Below are 21,670 nucleotides of genomic sequence, written 5' to 3'. Positions count from 1 at the left end.
ATTTCTGGAACATGGAGGACTTGATTTAGAGTCACTATTTTTCCCGACGTCATCTTCAACGCAATCTTGCAAACTCCTTCAATTTTGGCCGTAGATGAATTTCCCATGAAGATTGTCTCGTTGGTTCCTGCGGGGGCATAAGAAGAAAATAACTCCTTGTTAGCACAAACATGGCGGGTGGCTCCAGAATCTATCACCATTCTTTTGGATTTCCTACCAAATTGCATTCAGACAACATGGCACATAAGTCCTCCATTTTATCTTCAACCATGTTAGCTTGATTCTTTTTCTTCTTATCATTCTTGGGCGCACGACAATCCATGTCCTTATGCCTAGATCTTCCACAGTTGTGGCAATTACCCTTGAACTTTTTCTTGCTTGGGTAATTATTTGGTCCGGAAGCCTTCTTCCTCTTCTTATTTTGTGGCGCCTCCTCAACAACGTTTGCCCCCATCATTGTTGAGTTTCCACGTGACTTCTTTTCAGCATTTTTGTTGTCTTCTTCTATCCTCAAACGAACAATCAAGTCTTCTAGTGTCATCTCCTTCCGCTTGTGTTTAAGATAGTTCTTAAAATCCTTCCACAACGGAGGTAACTTTTCAATGAAAGCAGTGACTTGAAAGGCCTCATTTATGACCATACCTTCAATAATAATCTCATAATTAGAAATAAGATAAATCTTAGTAATAAAATTATTGACTCGGGTCATACCTTCAGCGAGGAGGTCATGCACAATGACTTGTAATTCTTGGACTTGGGTTATGACTGACCTAGTGTCAATCATCTTGAAATCCAAAAACCTTGCAGCCACGAACTTCTTAAGTCTGGCATCCTCAGTCATGTACTTCTTCTCAAGTGCATTCCATAACGCTTTTGAAGTTTCCATGACACTATAGACATTGTACAAGCCATCTTCCAAACAACTCAATATGTAGTTTTTGCACAAGAAATCAGAATGTTTCCATGCTTTAGTTACAACAAGTCGTTCATCATCCGGAGTATTCTCAGCCATGACCGGAGGATCCTCCTTGATGAAACGTTGCAAACTCAACGTAGTAAGATAGAAGAGCATCTTCATTTGCTAGCGTTTGAAGTCAATACCGGAAAACTTTCCGGGTTTTTCTGTCGGTGCCATAGCATGAGCGGGAGTAGAACGGCTTGACGAGGCAGCAGCACTCGTAACAGTAGCACCCGTTCCCGCAACACTTCCATTAGTTTGGTTTTCATTCGTCATATTTATGTAAAGTTGAAAACAATACAAAACTTGTTAAATCAGTGAAGTTTTGATATCTTCAAACTGAATACCAAACCAAACATAGAACACGTAACAATGGTAAAGTTTTTATATACTTCAAATCCGTACGTTTATTATTCCGGCAAAGTTTTTATGTACTTTAAACCGGACAGAAATAATTATAGGAGTAGAAAGCAACAAGGCTTTAGTCTCCAATAAAGTATATAGAAAACAGTTTAATAATCAACACCGAAACGTTAGTAAAATAAAATTCCTTAAGCTTGTGAGCGTAACTGTGTTAAAACAAAAATCAGAAAACTGTTAGAAGAATAAAGAAATGTATAAAATAGTAAAGAATCAGAAATATTCCGAGTCCACAATTTTTCTTGTGCGTCCTTAAGGAATTTTAACCCCTCACACGTTGCCAAGGTAATGGATTAAATCCTCCCAGGATAAAATGGAATAAACCTTCCTGCAACAGTGACAATACAAACTACAGGATACCCACGAACTCAAAGAACGGAGCAAAATCACACTTACGAATTTGAGAGAGAGAGACTGCGAATTAGGATGCAGTATATTCAGAAAGAAAGAAGTTCTGGAGTGTTTTTCCTGTCAAGAAGATGCAGCCTTGCCTCAGAATTTATAGGCAAATATCAGAAGAGGTGTCTGGAAAGGTGCCTTTTCAGAAAATACGCGGCCTGCCGCGGTTCTACCGCGATCGCGGCCGAACCGCTACCATAGAGCCTCTCTGAATCTGACTGCCGCGATTCTACCGCGATCGCGGCAGAACCGCAACCAACGAGGCCCTCTGAACTTTCAGCAGGGTTCTGGTGTAGTTTCAGCTTGATTTGGCATTTAATTAATTATTAAATAATTAAATAAATTTTCTCCAAAAAATAATCTTATCGATCATTTGACAAATCCAAATCCAAATCCAAATCTGAATCTGAATCCGAAGCCGAAGCCGAAGCCGAAACCGAGCCAAGCGAGCGACGACGACGGCGCGAGGGTTCATTCTCTTCAACTCCTTTTAAGAGCTTTAAGAAGTGAATCTATATATAAGCACAAAAATGTGATTGTCCCTCAACAATGAGGGACAAAGTGCAAGACAAAAGTTCACTTCTTCAAATTTTCATTTTCCCTCCATTTTATTTCCCTTTATTTCCAATTCACACTTCTTCTACTTTAAAGTTCAATAGCTTAAAGTCCAATAATCCCCCACATGAATGGGAATGGTTGTATCAAGAAAGATCATAGATGAAAGTTATGTGATTTTGCAAGTAAGGATTAATTGCATCTCGATAAGTAGGTTTCCCTTTGAACTTTCCGTAGTGAACATATGTCGGATATACTCGGTCAATCGGTAGATTTGATATCTTTGAACCGTCGAACTTTAGTGATAGATACCTCATCAAACTTTGGTAATCATTAAAGAACGTGTAAAGTTCTATCCTTGTTACTGAACATTGTCTCAATCACGAGAATGGACCAAAGATTTTGTTTTGACAATGTTGAACCGGTCAATCACAACTTTGTTTGAGCTCCTTGAACCTAGATCTCGGAACATCCAAAATTCTAGGTAGAGTTACCGCCATGTTGACTTGTCCTTGGCCATAGTCCCATTCCCTTAGATGATTTCTCAACTCCCTCTCTAGTTAAGCCTTTTGTAAGTGGATCCGCAACATTATCCTTTGATCTTACATAATCAATAGTGATAATTCCACTAGAAAGTAGTTGTCTAACGGTATTATGTCTTCGTCGTATATGACGAGACTTTCCATTATACATAATGCTCCCTGCCCGTCCTATTGCAGCCTCACTATCGCAATGTATGCAAATAGGAGCCAAAGATTTTGGCCAGAACGGAATGTCTTCTAAAATATTCCGAAGCCATTCAACTTCTTCACCGGCTTTATCCAATGCTATAAACTCTGATTCCATTGTAGAGCGAGCGATACATGTCTGTTTGGAAGACTTCCAAGATACTGCTCCTCCACCAACAGTAAACACATATCCACTTGTGGACTTTGTTTCTGATGAGCCGGTTATCCAATTAGCATCACTATATCCTTCAATAACTGCAGGATATTTATTGTAGTGTAAAGCGTAGTCTTGGGTATAATCCAAATATCCTAGAACTCGTTTCATAGCCACCCAGTGATGCTTGTTGGGATTACTTGTGAATCGACTAAGTTTACTTATTGCACAAGCTATATCGGGTCGTGTACAGTTCATGATGTACATTAGACTTCCCAACACACGAGCATACTCCAATTGAGACGTACTTTCGCCTTTATTCTTCATAAGATGATGGTTTAAGTCAATTGGAGTCCTTGCACTTCTAAATTCCAAGTGTTTGAATTTTTCAAGTACCATTTTCACGTAATGTGATTGAGACAAAGCTACACCTTGAGGAGTCCTCTGGATTTTAATTCCTAGAATTACATCGGTAACTCCTAAGTCTTTCATATCAAACTTACTAGCAAGCATACGCTTAGTTGCTTGAATGTCAGCAATGTGTTTGCTCATTATTAGCATATCATCAACATATAAGCAAACAATGACTACATGATTTTGAACGTTTTTAATGTAAACACACTTATCACATTCATTAATCTTAAAACCATTTGACAATATTGTTTGGTCAAATTTCGCATGCCATTGTTTGGGTGCTTGTTTTAGTCCATAAAAAGTCTTAACAAGTCTACATACCTTCTTTTCTTTTCCCGGAACCACAAACCCTTTAGGTTGGTTCATGTAAATTTCTTCCTCAAGATCACCATTTAAGAAGGCTGTTTTTACATCCATTTGATGGATTTGAAGACCATACAAGGAGGCTAACGCTATTAGCATCCGAATAGATGTAATTCTTGTTACCGGCGAGTATGTGTCAAAATAGTCAAGACCTTCTCGTTGTCTAAATCCTTTGACAACAAGTCTTGCCTTGTATTTGTCAATAGTACCACTGTCTTTCATTTTCTTCTTGAAAATCCATTTAGAACCCAACGTTTTGTTACCCGGAGGAAGATCAACCAATTCCCAAGTATGGTTGCTCAATATGGATTCTATTTCACTATTGACAGCTTCTTTCCAATATTGTGCTTCAGAGGAAGACATTGCTTCCTTGAAGGTACGAGGCTCATTTTCTAACAGAAAAGTCAGAAAATCTGGACCGAATGAAGTAGATATCCTTTGACGTTTACTTCTTCTTGGATTTTCTTCATTAGGCATACCATCTGTTATTTTCTCCCGAGGTCGTTTTGACTTTTGGCAGGTCACTTCACTTTCCTTTTTATACGGATAAATAGTTTCAAAGAATTCAGCATTATCTGATTCTATTATCGTATTAATGTGAATCTCATGATTTTCTTATTTATGAACCAGAAAACGATATGCCTTGCTATTGGTTACATATCCAATAAATACACAATCAACCGTTTTTGGACCTATCTTAACCCTTTTAGGTTTAGGAACTTGTACCTTAGCTAAACACCCCCACACTTTGAAGTATTTCAAGCTAGGCTTCCTTCATTTCCACTTTTCATAAGGAATGGACTGTGTTTTACTATGAGGTACACGGTTGATTATCCGGTCAGCTGTAAGTACAGCTTCCCCCCACAAGTTCTGTGGTAAGCCAGAACTTATTAGCAATGCATTCATCATCTCCTTCAATGTTCGATTCTTCCTCTCCGCAATTCCATTAGATTGTGGAGAGTAAGGGGCAATTGTTTGGTGAATAATGCCATTTTCCAAACAAATTTCTTCAAAAGGAGATTCATAAGAAGAAAATAACTCCTTGTTAGCACAAACATGGCGGGTGGCTCCAGAATCTATCTACCATTCTTTTGGATTTCCTACCAAATTGCATTCAGACAATATGGCACATAAGTCCTCCATTTCATCTTCAACCATGTTAGCTTGATTCTTTTTCTTCTTATCATTCTTGGGCGCACGACAATCCATGTCCTTATGCCCAGATCTTCCACAGTTGTGGCAATTACCCTTGAACTTTTTCTTGCTTGGGTAATTATTTGGTCCGGAAGCCTTCTTCCTCTTCTTATTTTGTGGCGCCTCCTCAACAACGTTTGCCCCATCATTGTCGAGTTTCCATGTGACTTCTTTTCAGCATTTTTGTTGTCTTCTTCTATCCTCAAACGAACAATCAAGTCTTCTAGTGTCATCTCCTTCCGCTTGTGTTTAAGATAGTTCTTAAAATCCTTCCACAACGGAGGTAACTTTTCAATGAAAGCAGCGACTTAAAAGGCCTCATTTATGACCATACCTTCAATAACAATCTCATAATTAGTAATAAGATAAATCTTATTAATAAAATTATTGACTCGGGTCATACCTTCAGCGAGGAGGTCATGCACAATGACTTGTAATTCTTGGACTTGGGTTATGACTGACCTAGTGTCAATCATCTTGAAATCCAAAAACCTTGCAGCCACGAACTTCTTAAGTCTGGCATCCTCAGTCATGTACTTCTTCTCAAGTGCATTCCATAACGCTTTTGAAGTTTCCATGACACTATAGACATTGTACAAGCCATCTTCCAAACAACTCAATATGTAGTTTTTGCACAAGAAATCAGAATGTTTCCATGCTTTAGTTACAACAAGTCGTTCATCATCCGGAGTATTCTCAGCCATGACCGGAGGATCCTCCTTGATGAAACGTTGCAAACTCAACGTAGTAAGATAGAAGAGCATCTTCATTTGCTAGCGTTTGAAGTCAATACCGGAAAACTTTCCGGGTTTTTCTGTCGGTGCCATAGCATGAGCGGGAGTAGAACGGCTTGACGAGGCAGCAGCACTCGTAACAGTAGCACCCGTTCCCGCAACACTTCCATTAGTTTGGTTTTCATTCGTCATATTTATGTAAAGTTGAAAACAATACAAAACTTGTTAAATCAGTGAAGTTTTGATATCTTCAAACTGAATACCAAACCAAACATAGAACACGTAACAATGGTAAAGTTTTTATATACTTCAAATCCGTACGTTTATTATTCCGGCAAAGTTTTTATGTACTTTAAACCGGACAGAAATAATTATAGGAGTAGAAAGCAACAAGGCTTTAGTCTCCAATAAAGTATATAGAAAACAGTTTAATAATCAACACCGAAACGTTAGTAAAATAAAATTCCTTAAGCTTGTGAGCGTAACTGTGTTAAAACAAAAATCAGAAAACTGTTAGAAGAATAAAGAAATGTATAAAATAGTAAAGAATCAGAAATATTCCGAGTCCACAATTTTTCTTGTGCGTCCTTAAGGAATTTTAACCCCTCACACGTTGCCAAGGTAATGGATTAAATCCTCCCAGGATAAAATGGAATAAACCTTCCTGCAACAGTGACAATACAAACTACAGGATACCCACGAACTCAAAGAACGGAGCAAAATCACACTTACGAATTTGAGAGAGAGAGACTGCGAATTAGGATGCAGTATATTCAGAAAGAAAGAAGTTCTGGAGTGTTTTTCCTGTCAAGAAGATGCAGCCTTGCCTCAGAATTTATAGGCAAATATCAGAAGAGGTGTCTGGAAAGGTGCCTTTTCAGAAAATACGCGGCCTGCCGCGGTTCTACCGCGATCGCGGCCGAACCGCTGCCATAGAGCCTCTCTGAATCTGACTGCCGCGATTCTACCGCGATCGCGGCAGAACCGCAGCAAGCGAGGCCCTCCGAACTTTCAGCAGGGTTCTGGCGTAGTTTCAGCAGTGATTTGGCATTTAATTAATTATTAAATAATTAAATAAATTTTGTCCAAAAAATAATCTTATCGATCATTTGACAAATCCAAATCCAAATCCAAATCCGAATCTGAATCCGAAGCCGAAGCCGAGCCGAGCGAGCGACGACGACGACATGAGGGTTCATTCTCTTCAACTCCTTTTAAGAGCTTTAAGAAGTGAATCGATATATAAGCACACAAATGTGATTGTCCCTCACCAATGAGGGACAAAGTGCAAGACAAAAGTTTACTTCTTCAAATTTTCATTTTCCCTCTATTTTATTTCCCTTTATTTCCAATTCACACTTCTTCTACTTTAAAGCTCAATGGCTTAAAGTCCAACAATCCCCCACATGAATGGGAATGGCTGTATCAAGAAAGATCATAGATGAAAGCTATGTGATTTTGCAAGTAAGGATTAATTGCATCTGGATAAGTAGGTTTCCCTTTGAACTTTCTGTAGTGAACATATGTCGGATATACTCGGTCAATCGGTAGATTTGATATCTTTGAACCGTCGAACTTTAGTGTATACCTAGACAGCCATATGCCACACAACCAACCCTTAACCGTCTTTTGGTTTTCATTGTTGTGTTCGTTTTAGCCATGAACACCGCCTGGTCTCATAAGTGCGTAGAGAATTGGCCTTACAGAATTCTCCTTTAAGCGGCTTACACTTTACACTTACGTAGGTGATTCCTAAACGTGTAATCCTTTAGATTGACACTATTTGATAGATATCTCATCAAACTTTGGTAATCATTAAAGAACGTGTAAAGTTCTATCCTTGTTACTGAACATTGTCTTCACCACGAGAATGGACCAAAGATTTTGTTTTGACAATGTTGAACCGGTCAATCACAACTTTGTTTGAGCTCCTTGAACCTAGATCTCGGAACATCCAAAATTCTAGGTAGAGTTACCGCCATGTTGACTTGTCCTTGGCCATAGTCCCATTCCCTTAGATGATTTCTCAACTCCCTCTCTAGTTAAGCCTTTTGTAAGTGGATCCGCAACATTATCCTTTGATCTTACATAATCAATAGTGATAATTCCACTAGAAAGTAGTTGTCTAACGGTATTATGTCTTCGTCGTATATGACGAGACTTTCCGTTATACATAACGCTCCCTGCCCGTCCTATTGCAGCCTCACTATCGCAATGTATGCAAATAGGAGCCAAAGGTTTTGGCCAGAACGGAATGTCTTCTAAAAAATTCTGAAGCCATTCAGCTTCTTCATCGGCTTTATCCAATGCTATAAACTCTGATTCCATTGTAGAGCGAGTGATACATGTCTGTCTGGAAGACTTCCAAGATACTGCTCCTCCACCAACAGTAAACACATATCCACTTGTGGACTTTGTTTCTGATGAGCCGGTTATCCAATTAGCATCACTACATCCTTCAATAACCGCACGATATTTATTGTAGTGTAAAGCGTAGTCTTGGGTATAATCCAAATATCCCAGAACTCGTTTACCAATAGATGAATTTTCCGCTTTGTATGATTACGCATGTCATATATATCTGCTAATTTAAAAGTTGTATCTATATTACATGTATAGTTTCTTCTTCATGTAATAAGGTACTTGATCATTTGTTTAGGAATGAACGCCAACATGTTAGTTGGAATATATGTATTTGAATTTGAACTCAAATTCATATTCATCAAACGTCAAATATGAAAAGAAGAAAGAAAGGTTAAAAAAATTTGGTTGTCGCTTACAAAACTGTTTATTTTCAGTTTTCTCTTAATAAACAAAACATATAATTAAAATATAACAAAGCTAGAGTCATGACTCATGAGACAAAAATTTATTACTACTTTTGGAACGTGCTTGGTAATAGTAGGCCGAAAATATTCGTGCATCACACGTACGTAGAGACTAGTATTATCATAAAAACATCAGTATTTCACGCTAAATAAAACGACTAAAATATCCTCGAAATATTAGCTGACTTTTATGCCATTATTTACATTACTATTAATATACAATTATTGGATATATTAGTAAAAGAATAGAAAGATGGTTATCAGTTTTGGACTTTCTTGTTGCTTTATATTTCTCCCTAAGGTGACGGCTTGGGAGATGGAGATACTAATTGTTGTTGCTTTATATTTCTCCCAATAATGACGGCTTGGGAGATGAAGATATTAATTTGATGGAATTTTACTTTTAACTCTTTTTTGTTTGTTCTCTATATATGTGTGAGTGTTTAGTTGAGCAATATATAGTTTCTTCGGAAAAAACTGTGTTGGAGATAATCTGTTTGCATGGCGTCGTGAATGGGCTTCGATTCTTTGAGATTTTGTTTCTTATTAAATTGTACAATCTTTTATAATGGGTCATTTGTATCTATACCCGCTTTTTGTGTCACATTTTAACTTGTGTCCGCTTTGCAAAAAAAATTGCAAGCATACTCATTTTTTTGCATAACTTTAACACACGGGGCTGAAATAGCAAAGACAATCACGCAAAACTTCAGCATTCTAGTAGCCGGGCCTGAAGTTCAGCTCTAGCGCTGAAGTTTTTGTTTTGTAACTAGCGAAGTTTTTGTGTTGTAACTGGGAAACTTCAGCTCTAAGCTAGCTTGATATTTGTAAGCTAGCTTCAAATTGATATTTCGTTAGATAGCCGCTATAACTTTGGTGATTCTCGTTGAGATTTTTAGTCATAAAGTATTTGTTCATGCTTATGAGTAATTTATCTGGTAGTAGTAGCCTGTTGCAGTTTGTTGGAAGCCATCCAACTCGTTGTTTCTCATTATCATATATCACCATTTTGTCCAGTAGAGAAATATTTGTACGTAGATGAAAAAAAATCAGAAAGAGAAAGATTGAATACACAAAGAACTTGGATACCATCTCTTATCAAAATCTAGTTTCCCTTTAGTATTTATGCAGATAAAGAACTGCATTTTCTCTTCGCTTTGTTGATACTACTATTCCATCGTTATTTATAAATGTTAAAACACAACATTGCTTTCTTCTGGTGAGGTACTGAAGGGGGGGGAGAAAGAGAGCTGAAGTTGTTTAAAAAGTGGGTACAAGTTAAAAGTTTTAAAAAATATGGGTATAGGTTAAATGGGGGAGACCAAATAGGACGCCCCGTGCAATTTTTACTTTCATAATTTACATAGGTTATAGTTTGGTAAATAGATATGCGATTAATACTCTGGCTGATTATTATTATTTCCCTTGAGATTTGGTTGATTTATGCCACAACTTCTCTTACTCTGCTGCTGATTTTCTTCTACCCTGCTACATCATATCTTGGGCTATTACTATATTACAAGGCTTTTTTATTTTTTATTTTATTTTTATATTACAGAGATAATAGACCAAAAGGGAGTAAAATAATGGAGATGAAACGAAGAAGAAGAAGACGGAAGGATTTTTAATAAGGGGTATAGCGCCATTAATAGTGACGCTATGTAAGATGGGATTTTGGGGTATAGCGCCATTAATAGTTGCGCTATGTAAGATGTGTCAGGTTTACTATATATAACGCCACAAAAAGTGGCGCTATACAGTAACGGTGCAGTTACCGTTACTATATAGCGCCACTTTTTGTGGAGTTATATATAGTTTGTTAACCTTTTTTTTTAACACTTATTTGCGTATTTTGAATAAAAAAAAAAATCACATTTTGGTTCCGGACTCGTTACCATGAGATCAAAGGCCATTTTGAATCAACGGTCAAGATTAACTATTTCAAGTCTTCTCGAGATTCCTAAATATATCTCTTTTCTAATTATTTTATTTATCTTAAGTCTAATCTGAGCCATCCATTATTTCAATCCAACGGCAATATTCTTTTACTCACATATTTCTGGTTGTCAATTTCACCTATCTAACCTTTCCCTCTCCCTCTCTCCAGCAACGCTACCCATCCCCAGTTGCCATTTTTGTGTGATTTTCAGCCTTTTCAAACAAATGACAGAATTCTGTTCATCTTTTGTAGTGCAAAATTGGCCTCTCTTTATTTTATTCTTCACAATATGACAAATTCAGAGATCAGAGGAGTTTGCCCCGTTTTGGGTAAACAATCTGAAGCAAATCTCTGGGATTTCAGAGATTATTTGACCTAGTAAGTAATTTCTTCCATCTGGTATATTTATGTTGACCCCCCAACCTCTGATTTCAAAAGTTCAACTTTTGAAGCCCAAAATTAACCCTATAGTAACCCTAACTTGTTGTTTGTAAAAGTAATTTGTGTGGTCCGTTCGCATAAAGCTTGAAAAAAATAAGAAGTCGACTAATTACTTATGTGAATAAGTTAGTTTACTGGTATTAGGCGTTTGCTTTAAGTACCATGAATTAATCTTTTTCTCTGTTTAAAGTTGCATGATTAATGTTGTCCAACACCTATTAAGTTTTTCCTCTTCGAGTCAAATACCATTGTTTAGTATTCTTTTCGTGTTCAATATACAACTGTAAGTTTACTGTTTCCTAGTTCGATGACGTAGAAAACATGATGACTGGAAAAGTAATTAGCTAAATGTCTAGATTAATTAATCATGTTACTTAGTAAGTAACTTTAAAGGGGCATTCTTTCAATACTAAGTTATGATGACTATTAGAATTTATTATGTCAAAGTGTTAATCTTGTTTCACCTCTTAGAATTCACGCCTACTAAAATTTTAAGCCTGGACTCTTTTAAAAAAAGAATTTGGAAATTGCTGTGATTTCTTAGAATTCTCTCTATTGAATGCATGTAATACTCTGTCAATACTTTAGGAATAGTAAAATCCGAACATCATGGCTATAGGACTCTAATAAAAATTAAAGACTGATTTAGTAAAATATGTTTAAAACTTTTCTATTCACATAAGGAAACTGTTACTAAACCATTTGATAAGACCTTTTGCATAAGATCAAAGCTTAGTTATTATTATTATTATTTGCTAGAAGAACATGTCTTTAGGATTCGGCATGAATTATGTTGTAAGTTTGAAGTGCTTATATGAAAGAATTTGATCCTTGTTTTTTTACTCCATCTGCTGCTTAAATCTTTAAGGTGAATTTTCTGTTTAATCTATCTGACTCATACATATAGGTTTAACTTACTATTTCTAATGTCGCGTAAAAGAGGGGAAAAGTATTTTGTTTTAGGAGTTGACTTTAAACTTAACTCAAAAGGTTGTAGAAATCATGTTCATTGGAACATTTTGACTAGAAAGCATGTATCAGGTTTGTTTTGGTTTCTTTCACTGTTTATAGATCACCCCTCTATGTGCTTTTCATAACTTAGAAGCCATGATTTAATAATTTATCAGTGTGCTTTTAATGGCTTAAAATGTGACCAGTATATGGTTAAAACACTTGTGAGAATTAGTATATTTTATTTTATTTGATTATCTTAGCCTCGTTCCAGTATTTTGTATCTCATGTAAAACACTTGTGAGAATTAGTATACTTATGAAGGATAAAAGGACATGTTTCCTCTAATGTTTAGGGAGATCAACATGAACGTCACTTATGAAGTTGATCAACATTTCATGTTAATATTTCATATTGATATGATATATTGTGTCAATAGATAAATAGATTAGACTTGTCTATCGAAGAAATAGCGCGAACATCGATACTTAAATTATATTCCATCAAAATTATGGAGAAAATATTTAATTAGTTGGATTAAAATTTTTACATATTACATAAAAATTTAAATGTTAATATAATTTATTAACATAGAATTATTTGTGGAAGGAACAGTTTAGTTTTTAAAAGCTATAAAAGTGAAGATGTTGACCAACTTCAACTTTGTGACAACAATATTTTTAGATTGTTAGGTACCTTAAATATTTTATTTTTAGTTAGGTTTATTTTCAGAACTTTATATTTATCTTATACTTTCAAATTATTTAACTTTCAAAATTAACATTTTAAAAAAATAACTATGTAGGTAACTTTCAAAATTAATTCTTCGAAAACTACACTAATTAATACTTTCAAATCTAAAATGCTCGTTTCCAATCAATATTTTTTTTTTGGCTTTGTTCGTTCTTTTAAACTTCATAAATGTTTAGGTAAACATACTCATAATTATAATAAAAATAAATTATAAGTCTACCTAGCGTGAGAGGGTTCATATTTTTGGAGTTAAAGATTAGTTATTTTACCCAATTCAAATAAGGAATGTATTAGGCATAAAGATTTTGTATAATTTAATCATACTTTAATTGTAAAATTTATATACGGTAAAATTTTAATAATTTTAAAGTCCTAATTATAAGAACTTATTACTTGATTCAAATAAGGAAAGATTTAATAAGTAATAAATTTGGTTTAATTTAAACTCCTAAATATTAGCTAGCAGAATAATCAAATGACTATTTTGTCTGGTGTGAACACTATTTTAAAAGGATAAAAAAGGCAAACAATATTTCGCTAAGGGCTTCGTGCTTTTAATAGTATAGATTAGTTTAGTTGTTTTCTTAAAATTGGTGTTCTATTATTTATTTATAAGAAATCTGTTTTACTTCAAATTTTTTGAATAGTATCTTGGCCAGATTCTTTAAATATTCTTGAACGAGTTTTTTTTTAGAATTTATTCCAAGGTTGAACTTTGACTTTGTATTGTAATAGACTACCAAAAAGTAATAAAGAAAATTGACAGAAGTTTAATAAAGGATTTTCGTTCCAAAAGCTGCTCTTTATACTGATTTCATGGACTCTATATACTAAGCTTTTACCAGCTGTGACATCTGTACTAGACCAATCCCTATTAGACACACCTAGTACTATTCTAACGTTATAAAAACTAAGGATAAGGACAGGTGTTGCTTTCTAAAAAAAATTCAAACTTTCTTAGTTTGCCACACAAAGTCGTTCTTTCGTGAAGTCCAGTGAGACTGGAAATTATTTTCATAATTAAAGACAACTTACTTTAGAAGCTAGCAATTAAAGAGCTATTTTCTTCAAATACTTATTTTAGAAAATGATTAATATAAGCCTAAGTTTGACCAGTTAACCACTATTAATGAATTTTAAAAGGTGACTTAAAAATCTTCGTAGAATACTTAAAACCTTTAGCCAAAGGGAATTGTCTTCAGCCGCAACACATGTAAGGCCTTGCAGCTCATAAAACAAGAGTTATACGTGAAATAGGATAAATGCAACAAGAAAAGCATTATAGTTTAGATGCATAGTACAAATAAAAAAAGGAAAAAATATGTATATATAAAGTCTTATTTGATTTAAAACTCCTTAATATTAGGGTATAACTCAAAATGTCGATAACTTTTTTTTAAAAAAAATAAGCAATTTGAGTTGGCAAAAAATTAGTATTGTTAATTATCAAGCGTAAGAAAAATAATAGTGAACTAATAAGACATGGATCAAATTTCTTACTAATATTTTTTAATGAATTGCAATGGTCCAAGCAATCTGTACAAAATCTATAAATTCAACACAAGTTTGAAATCCTTAAGTCCAAAACATGAAATAGAAAAAGATATGTTAAGGGAAACAATTGAGAAGTTGGTGTAGAAGATTTTAATTAGATAAACAGCAAATAAAAACTACCTTATATATAAAACTCGGACTAGGGGTGTGCATTCGAATCGGTTTATTGATAAATCGAATCGATTATTTGTTATCGAAATCGAAATCAAAAAAATTGAAACCATATTGAAATGATAACGATTAGCATATGTACAAATCGATAATCGATAAGTAATTATCGATAAGGGTCAAAATCGAATCGATAAATCGAATGCACACCCCTAGTGTAGACACTTGTAAAATGAGTAATTACCTATTTGTGTAGATTAATTAATTTATCACAAATATCTTATAGCTAATCTATAGGGGTATTATCACTTTTAGCCTACGCCAGATATTTGGTAGCAGAAAAAGTGTATAAAATTTATACTATAATTTTTTAATATAACATACAGAATGTATATATATTCCGCTAAGCGGCTATACAATATCATTTTCCCTAATCTATATAGAATGCGTCACCGATAAGATATACTAAAAAGACATATATATATTTTTTTACCCTTATTCTATAATACCCTTTCCTTTATCCTAAGTCCCTAATCCTATTATTTCCTCTACCACATTTAAGGATTGATCATATTTAAAGATCAAGAGAATGAAGTTCAAATTAATGGAAAACAGAATTAGCCGTGATGATGTATTTTGTTTTGTTTTGTTTTTTTATACCGTTGGAGTGTTGGTGGCATACATTTGATCCCTTACTTTAGTTTTGTTGCATGTGCTTGTTGACACAATTTTTATGTTATAAACGGTGTTCGTCTTATTTTAGCTTCTTTCATATTAGTTAGGCGCGTTTATAGCGATATACTTTCCGTGGAATCCCGCAAATTTTCTTATTGGTGTAATCGATAACCGAATCGATAAGCCCCCAAAATCGATAAATCGAAAAAATCGAAACCTTATTGAAACGATAACGATAAGCATATGTACAAATCGATAATCGATAAGGATCAAATCGAATCGATAAATCGAATGCACACCCCTAACTCGGACCATTGTCAAAAAGAAATGTTAATAGATATGACATATTCAATAATAATGCTTTAATGACTTTTACTTCTACAATTTGTGTGTGTATTTTGACTGGGATGGGCATTGCTTGATTTTAATACGAACGATATTTTGCTAAGGGTTTTTATGCTAGAATGCCAATTAGTTTCGATCAATTTTATATTAGCCTAAAATTTATAGCGGATTTAACTAATACCAATAATTCAATATGAAATAAATATAATTTTAAATTTAATACTGAAATTATTATTCTAATCATGAAAACCAAACGATTCCTAAACAAATAAAATGGCAAGTAAAAGTTACTAATAACTTCATAAAGATGTTAAATATATAGGATCAAACATTATTGCACCTATTCGTCGATAAGGAGCGCACTGCACCCATATCCCTGAAACAACAATAAAATAAAGTCTATTTTAGTCTATCCGACTTTGATTCTGACTTAAAAAAAATATTTATTCTTTCTCTATGGTGCACACATATACTCAAAATCTCAAATCAGCCTGGTCCTTCCCATGCTCCCGACCCGACCGTGGCCCAGTGGCGGATCCACCTTGCCATTTACGAGTTTATGTAAATTTAGTAGTTTTTGTTCAAATAGTGTAAAGTGTCCGAAAAATTCACTATATGTATGAGTCAAATTCAAACATGTATAGAAATTGTCACAAGTGTCTTACTCTTACCTTGTGAAGGTAGAGAGATTGTTTCCAGAAGACCCTTGGCTCAGTAAACAAAATCACAACACTTATGATAAAGCACTATGCAAAGCGAGATAGTAGCAACAACTAGAAAAAAAAATCAAAGAAAACATCATGTTATTAGTGACAAATAAGGTCACAAATAAATATAAAAAATTTAGGCTAAAGTATATAATACCAATTAAATATATATTTCAATTCTCATTATTTCAACACCATGCTTTTAGTGACGAATTATTTCGGCATCCAAAAATTTAACTATTTATAAGGCAAAGAATAATTTGTCGTAAATTATCGGCAAAATTTGGTAATGAAACTAATGTATCATCGATAATTTTAGTTTTGTGGTTAATATTACTCAATAATTACCACCAATCCAATTTTTTGGTAGAAAATCGTAATAGATATATGTATCGCCACCAGAAGTACGTGACTCGCGCTTTTAAGTACGAAATGTAATATTTGTCCCGAAGTGAATAATTAATGATAATTTTTTTTGGTAGTAGCTAATAATTTCATAGATCAAATAGAGACGATGTACGATTGTCACTAATTGTTTATACTATTACTGGCAAAAATTAAGGTCACAAATAAAGATTAAATTTTATAGCTAAAGTTTATATCATTGAACTACAAATTCTATGTTGTCTATGTTTTAACTACATGTTTTTAGTGACGAAATTTTTGTATCCAAAATATAATAAATTTCAAAGACAAATAATGGTTTGTCACCAATTATTTACAACATTAGTGACGAAGCTAATTTGTCACCAGTAACTTTAATCCGTGGTTAACATTACTCAATAATTGGCGTCAATTTATCTTTTTAGCGGGAAACTTCCGGGGACAAAAAATCTGCTACTAAATTTGTGTTTCGTCACCGAAAGTGAATTATTAGTAACAAATTTTCAATCGTAGCTAATAATTTCGTGATTAAATATCACATTTGTTGTAGAAAAGAAAAATGTTTCACGCTCATATTGGTAATAGGTGGCATATTAGTCTATTTTAACAAGCCAAGGACAAAACCAAGAATTAACACTTCAATTTTTGTTGCAAAGCAAAGATATAAAACTAAAAAGTACTCCTCTCTATATAGTACTGTTTTGCTGAAAACTCCTCGCTAAAAAGTACTGAATGTTAATGAAAAGCAAAAGAAAAATGTTAAGAAAACATGGCACATATATATTGCACTCAACGTCAGCTTACCAAATCTAAAATAAGCATATATTATTGCAGCTGCAAAAAAAAAAAAAAAAAAAAAAAAAAAAGGTACAACTAGCTATAGCAAAGGTTCTAAGTCCAAAAAATTAAATAACTAGCGTACGAAAATAAATGGCATTCTTTGTAGTCAAATAGGGACAGATATAAAATAAGATTTATATCAAATTATAGTCATTGAAAGGCTGAAGTTCATCAGTAAGAAAAGTAAAGCAATTTTAATCCTAGCATTCAAGTATGTCCTATTGAAATAATGCAGTATTTTTAACGTAAAACTCGTAGAGAACTCAAAGAGCAACTGCAACCTAATTAGAGCGGATATTAGAAGCGGATATATCGCTTTCTATTTTCGCTCTATCTGCCTAGGGAAAATCCATGTAAAGGAAATAACCCAGACCCGGAGACAACTGTATTCATATGCTACTAATTCAATAGGATCAGTTATGAACCCAAGAGCGGATAGAAGTTTCATACTCAAGGACCGGAAGCTTTCACAACATCTAGAAAAAGGATAACTCTTGTTGGAAGAAGAGTTACATCAGAGCTAAAAGAGTGAGAAGGAATGAAATAGCAATAGCTGCTACTTCTGTCTGCGACTATCTTTTCCTATTGATTAAGTCCTTCACATGAATTTATTTTATTTCTTATTTCTAAAGGCAAAGCTAAGCTATCTGCCCTTCATTGCAGGTGTCACGACCCAAATCACGAACCTAGTAGTGATGGCGCCTCTCGTGAAGACAAGGCCAGCCAGTCTAACCCAATTCATCCTTTTAAACAGTTATTTAACACAATTATAGTACAACATGGTTTAATAATACCAAATAGCGGAAAATATAGATAAAATGTGGAAACCCAGCCCGATACAGCCCTAACCGGGGTGTTACAAGTGTTAGGCACTCCCGAATTCCGTGGTTTTAGCACGGTCGCTTAACCATTTATACTTGACCTAATTATCTAACTTATTACACATTTTTTGAACTTATTGCATAGTTTTAACTTTTATTATCGCTTTTAGCTAGACTGTGTGTAATTATAGAATTGTCTTGAAACGAATCACGCGTACGTATATTCATTTTTTTTTATGTAAAGAATCATGTCACGCGTACGTGTACACAATGAGGTTAATAACATTTTTTTTTTAAAAATGAATTTGGTCGAAGTTGCGCGTGCTTAAAACAAAACTACGAACATTTGTCATTCATGTATGATTAAATAGTGAGCTGCGCATCTCGGACTATATGAGATAAATTAATTTAATAACCTCCAAAAAAACCCTTTTATTAAGAAGATTTGCTTGGAGTTGCGCGAACGCATATTCCGAATTGTCTTTAGAAATGTAATTATGTCACGCGAACGTGTCCACAACTACACTTATAATATTTTAAACGCTTTCTATTAGAGCGGATATTAGAAGCGGATATATCGCTTTCTATTTTCGCTCTATCTGCCTAGGGAAAATCCATGTAAAGGAAATAACCCAGACCCGGAGACAACTGTATTCATATGCTACTAATTCAATAGGATCAGTTATGAACCCAAGAGCGGATAGAAGTTTCATACTCAAGGACCGGAAGCTTTCACAACATCTAGAAAAAGGATAACTCTTGTTGGAAGAAGAGTTACATCAGAGCTAAAAGAGTGAGAAGGAATGAAATAGCAATAGCTGCTACTTCTGTCTGCGACTATCTTTTCCTATTGATTAAGTCCTTCACATGAATTTATTTTATTTCTTATTTCTAAAGGCAAAGCTAAGCTATCTGCCCTTCATTGCAGGTGTCACGACCCAAATCACGAACCTAGTAGTGATGGCGCCTCTCGTGAAGACAAGGCCAGCCAGTCTAACCCAATTCATCCTTTTAAACAGTTATTTAACACAATTATAGTACAACATGGTTTAATAATACCAAATAGCGGAAAATATAGATAAAATGTGGAAACCCAGCCCGATACAGCCCTAACCGGGGTGTTACAAGTGTTAGGCACTCCCGAATTCCGTGGTTTTAGCACGGTCGCTTAACCATTTATACTTGACCTAATTATCTAACTTATTACACATTTTTTGAACTTATTGCATAGTTTTAACTTTTATTATCGCTTTTAGCTAGACTGTGTGTAATTATAGAATTGTCTTGAAACGAATCACGCGTACGTATATTCATTTTTTTTTATGTAAAGAATCATGTCACGCGTACGTGTACACAATGAGGTTAATAACATTTTTTTTTTAAAAATGAATTTGGTCGAAGTTGCGCGTGCTTAAAACAAAACTACGAACATTTGTCATTCATGTATGATTAAATAGTGAGCTGCGCATCTCGGACTATATGAGATAAATTAATTTAATAACCTCCAAAAAAACCCTTTTATTAAGAAGATTTGCTTGGAGTTGCGCGAACGCATATTCCGAATTGTCTTTAGAAATGTAATTATGTCACGCGAACGTGTCCACAACTACACTTATAATATTTTAAACGGTCCTATAGATTTTCTACAAATGTTCGTTATTTGCATGTCTATATTAAATATGAAAGCCGTGGGAAATTACTGAATGGTGTACCTTGATTTCCAGAGGATCAAGGTTTATTGAATGTTGGCCACAGGTTATAGGATTTAAATGTGTTAACGACATGCCTCGAAACTTATTCACCTAGAAACATTAATGAGATAATAAAAGATTAATTTGAAACTAAAATTACAACCTCACCGTGCACACAGTATCCGTAATTCACTAAGGTGCCTTAGAGCTTGATAACCATTTACAAGTTGTTTATTCCTTTCCTATGCTTGGGACCAAGTGTATGTGTTTTAAAGCTTGTCAAATGGTTTACGTGTAACGTTAGGAGAAAATTAGCTGATAAGCAAACCTTTTGTTTCATAAAAACCACTACTCTACTTGGAGCAAACTCCACATTGTATATCTTTTACTTAAAATACCGAAATCAGTATTCATAAATCCCATCCTCTTGTACACAACCATTTTTAGTCCAAAGTCCTAATTATTCAGTTAACTCGCTTATGACGATATAGTTTTAGACGGACAAAACCAAACCAATTATTATTTAGACTTATGCAAACTATTTATAAACACTAAATCTATATCTGATAATGATGTTGACATTATTTTTATATTATTTTTTTTTATAAGAAATGGGCTAATTGCATTCCTAAAGTAAAATAGGCCATTTATCATTAATAAAAAAAGAACGATTTATAAAATGATTTAATAGACAAATTTATACTACATATGTCGCAAATACACATCTGAATCTTTCGAAATGTTCCAATACCTTAAGCGTAACGGATTATATCAATTTACCTCTCACTTATGGTTATCCCCATAGCTGTTATCATACCATATTACATACAAACAAGAATACTTACATCAACTAGAATTTAAACTAAAATCAGATGCTTGACGAAATATACTAGTGTGGTTTCTTGATATTTCCATACTACCCTGTACTTAGCTAACAAGGTTTAAACACAAAATTTAATTAATGGTCAACTTTCTACCAAGTTCCCCATCTCGACAATTCGAAGATAAATATTACCACTAAGCTTCAGAAATAAATAGAATTACTGTAGAGCTTATACTAACTTCAAAAGAAGCCAGTTGGCTAATAGCTCCCATGTCAAGTATAATACTACATTAGCTAACTAAAGAAACTGAAACTTAAACTAATAGATTTACATGGGTAGAGGACATATTTGGAATTCCGGATTTCATTTCCTTGCAGTATCAAAACTTTGTATGATATAAGTCTAAAACATATACCTGGAAATGAAAGTCAAAAGGAGGTAAGATCAACAAGAATAACAACAGCTATCACCAGCACCAACAAACATCCCCAGTCAAACGATATCTCGCAAAACTTTAAACCATATTTGAAGACCAATTTTAAACCTTTCTCCCTCAGATGAGCTAAAATTATTTCAGAAGTTTAAAACAATTTTCAGTCAGTAAAACTTCAGTGGAACAGCAGAATTGTTCTTCCTGTGTGTGTATATCCGTGTGTGTCTAGGCCCTCAATTTTCAGAATCTTTTTGGGTTTTAAATCTCTTTCTCCTAATAAATTTTCTGAAGCTCTCTCTCTTTCCCCAGAATCTGTTTTTCTCCAGAATCCCCTCAACTCTAGAATCTCCGCCTCTTTTTCTCCTAACACCCCCTTTTATACAAATTGACTCCCTCCTTTTACTACTGCCCGACCCCCCTCTTTCATTTTAAAAACAGATTTTCCACTAAAATCTGA

The 21,670-nt window shown here is 34.3% G+C and overlaps 1 protein-coding gene across 1 annotated transcript; it reads right to left on the bottom strand.

The window, feature by feature from the left end:
- Nucleotides 1–5,071: 5,071 nt before the first annotated feature.
- Nucleotides 5,072–5,955, bottom strand: LOC142166984 (uncharacterized). The gene is made up of 2 exons (XM_075227129.1): nt 5,589–5,955; nt 5,072–5,352 (listed from the first exon to the last, which is right to left on the bottom strand). The coding sequence occupies exons 1-2, from the start codon at nt 5,953–5,955 to the stop codon at nt 5,072–5,074; spliced, it is 648 nt and encodes a 215-aa protein (XP_075083230.1).
- Between the last annotated feature and the right edge of the window lie 15,715 nt (nt 5,956–21,670).

The sequence above is a fragment of the Nicotiana tabacum genome, chromosome 12 (genome assembly GCF_000715075.1).
Source record: "Nicotiana tabacum cultivar K326 chromosome 12, ASM71507v2, whole genome shotgun sequence".
NCBI classification, from domain to species: domain Eukaryota; kingdom Viridiplantae; phylum Streptophyta; class Magnoliopsida; order Solanales; family Solanaceae; genus Nicotiana; species Nicotiana tabacum.
Note: the sequence above shows the minus strand (reverse complement) of the source record. Positions and strands in the feature narration are given on the sequence as shown.

Coding starts and splice junctions, on each gene's coding strand:
- LOC142166984 (XM_075227129.1), bottom strand. CDS start 5,955: ATGAAGATGCTCTTCTATCTTACTACGTTGAGTTTGCAACGTTTCATC. Junction 5,353..5,588: donor GCATGACCTCCTCGCTGAAG/GTATGACCCGAG, acceptor GCTGAAAAGAAG/TCACATGGAAACTCGACAAT.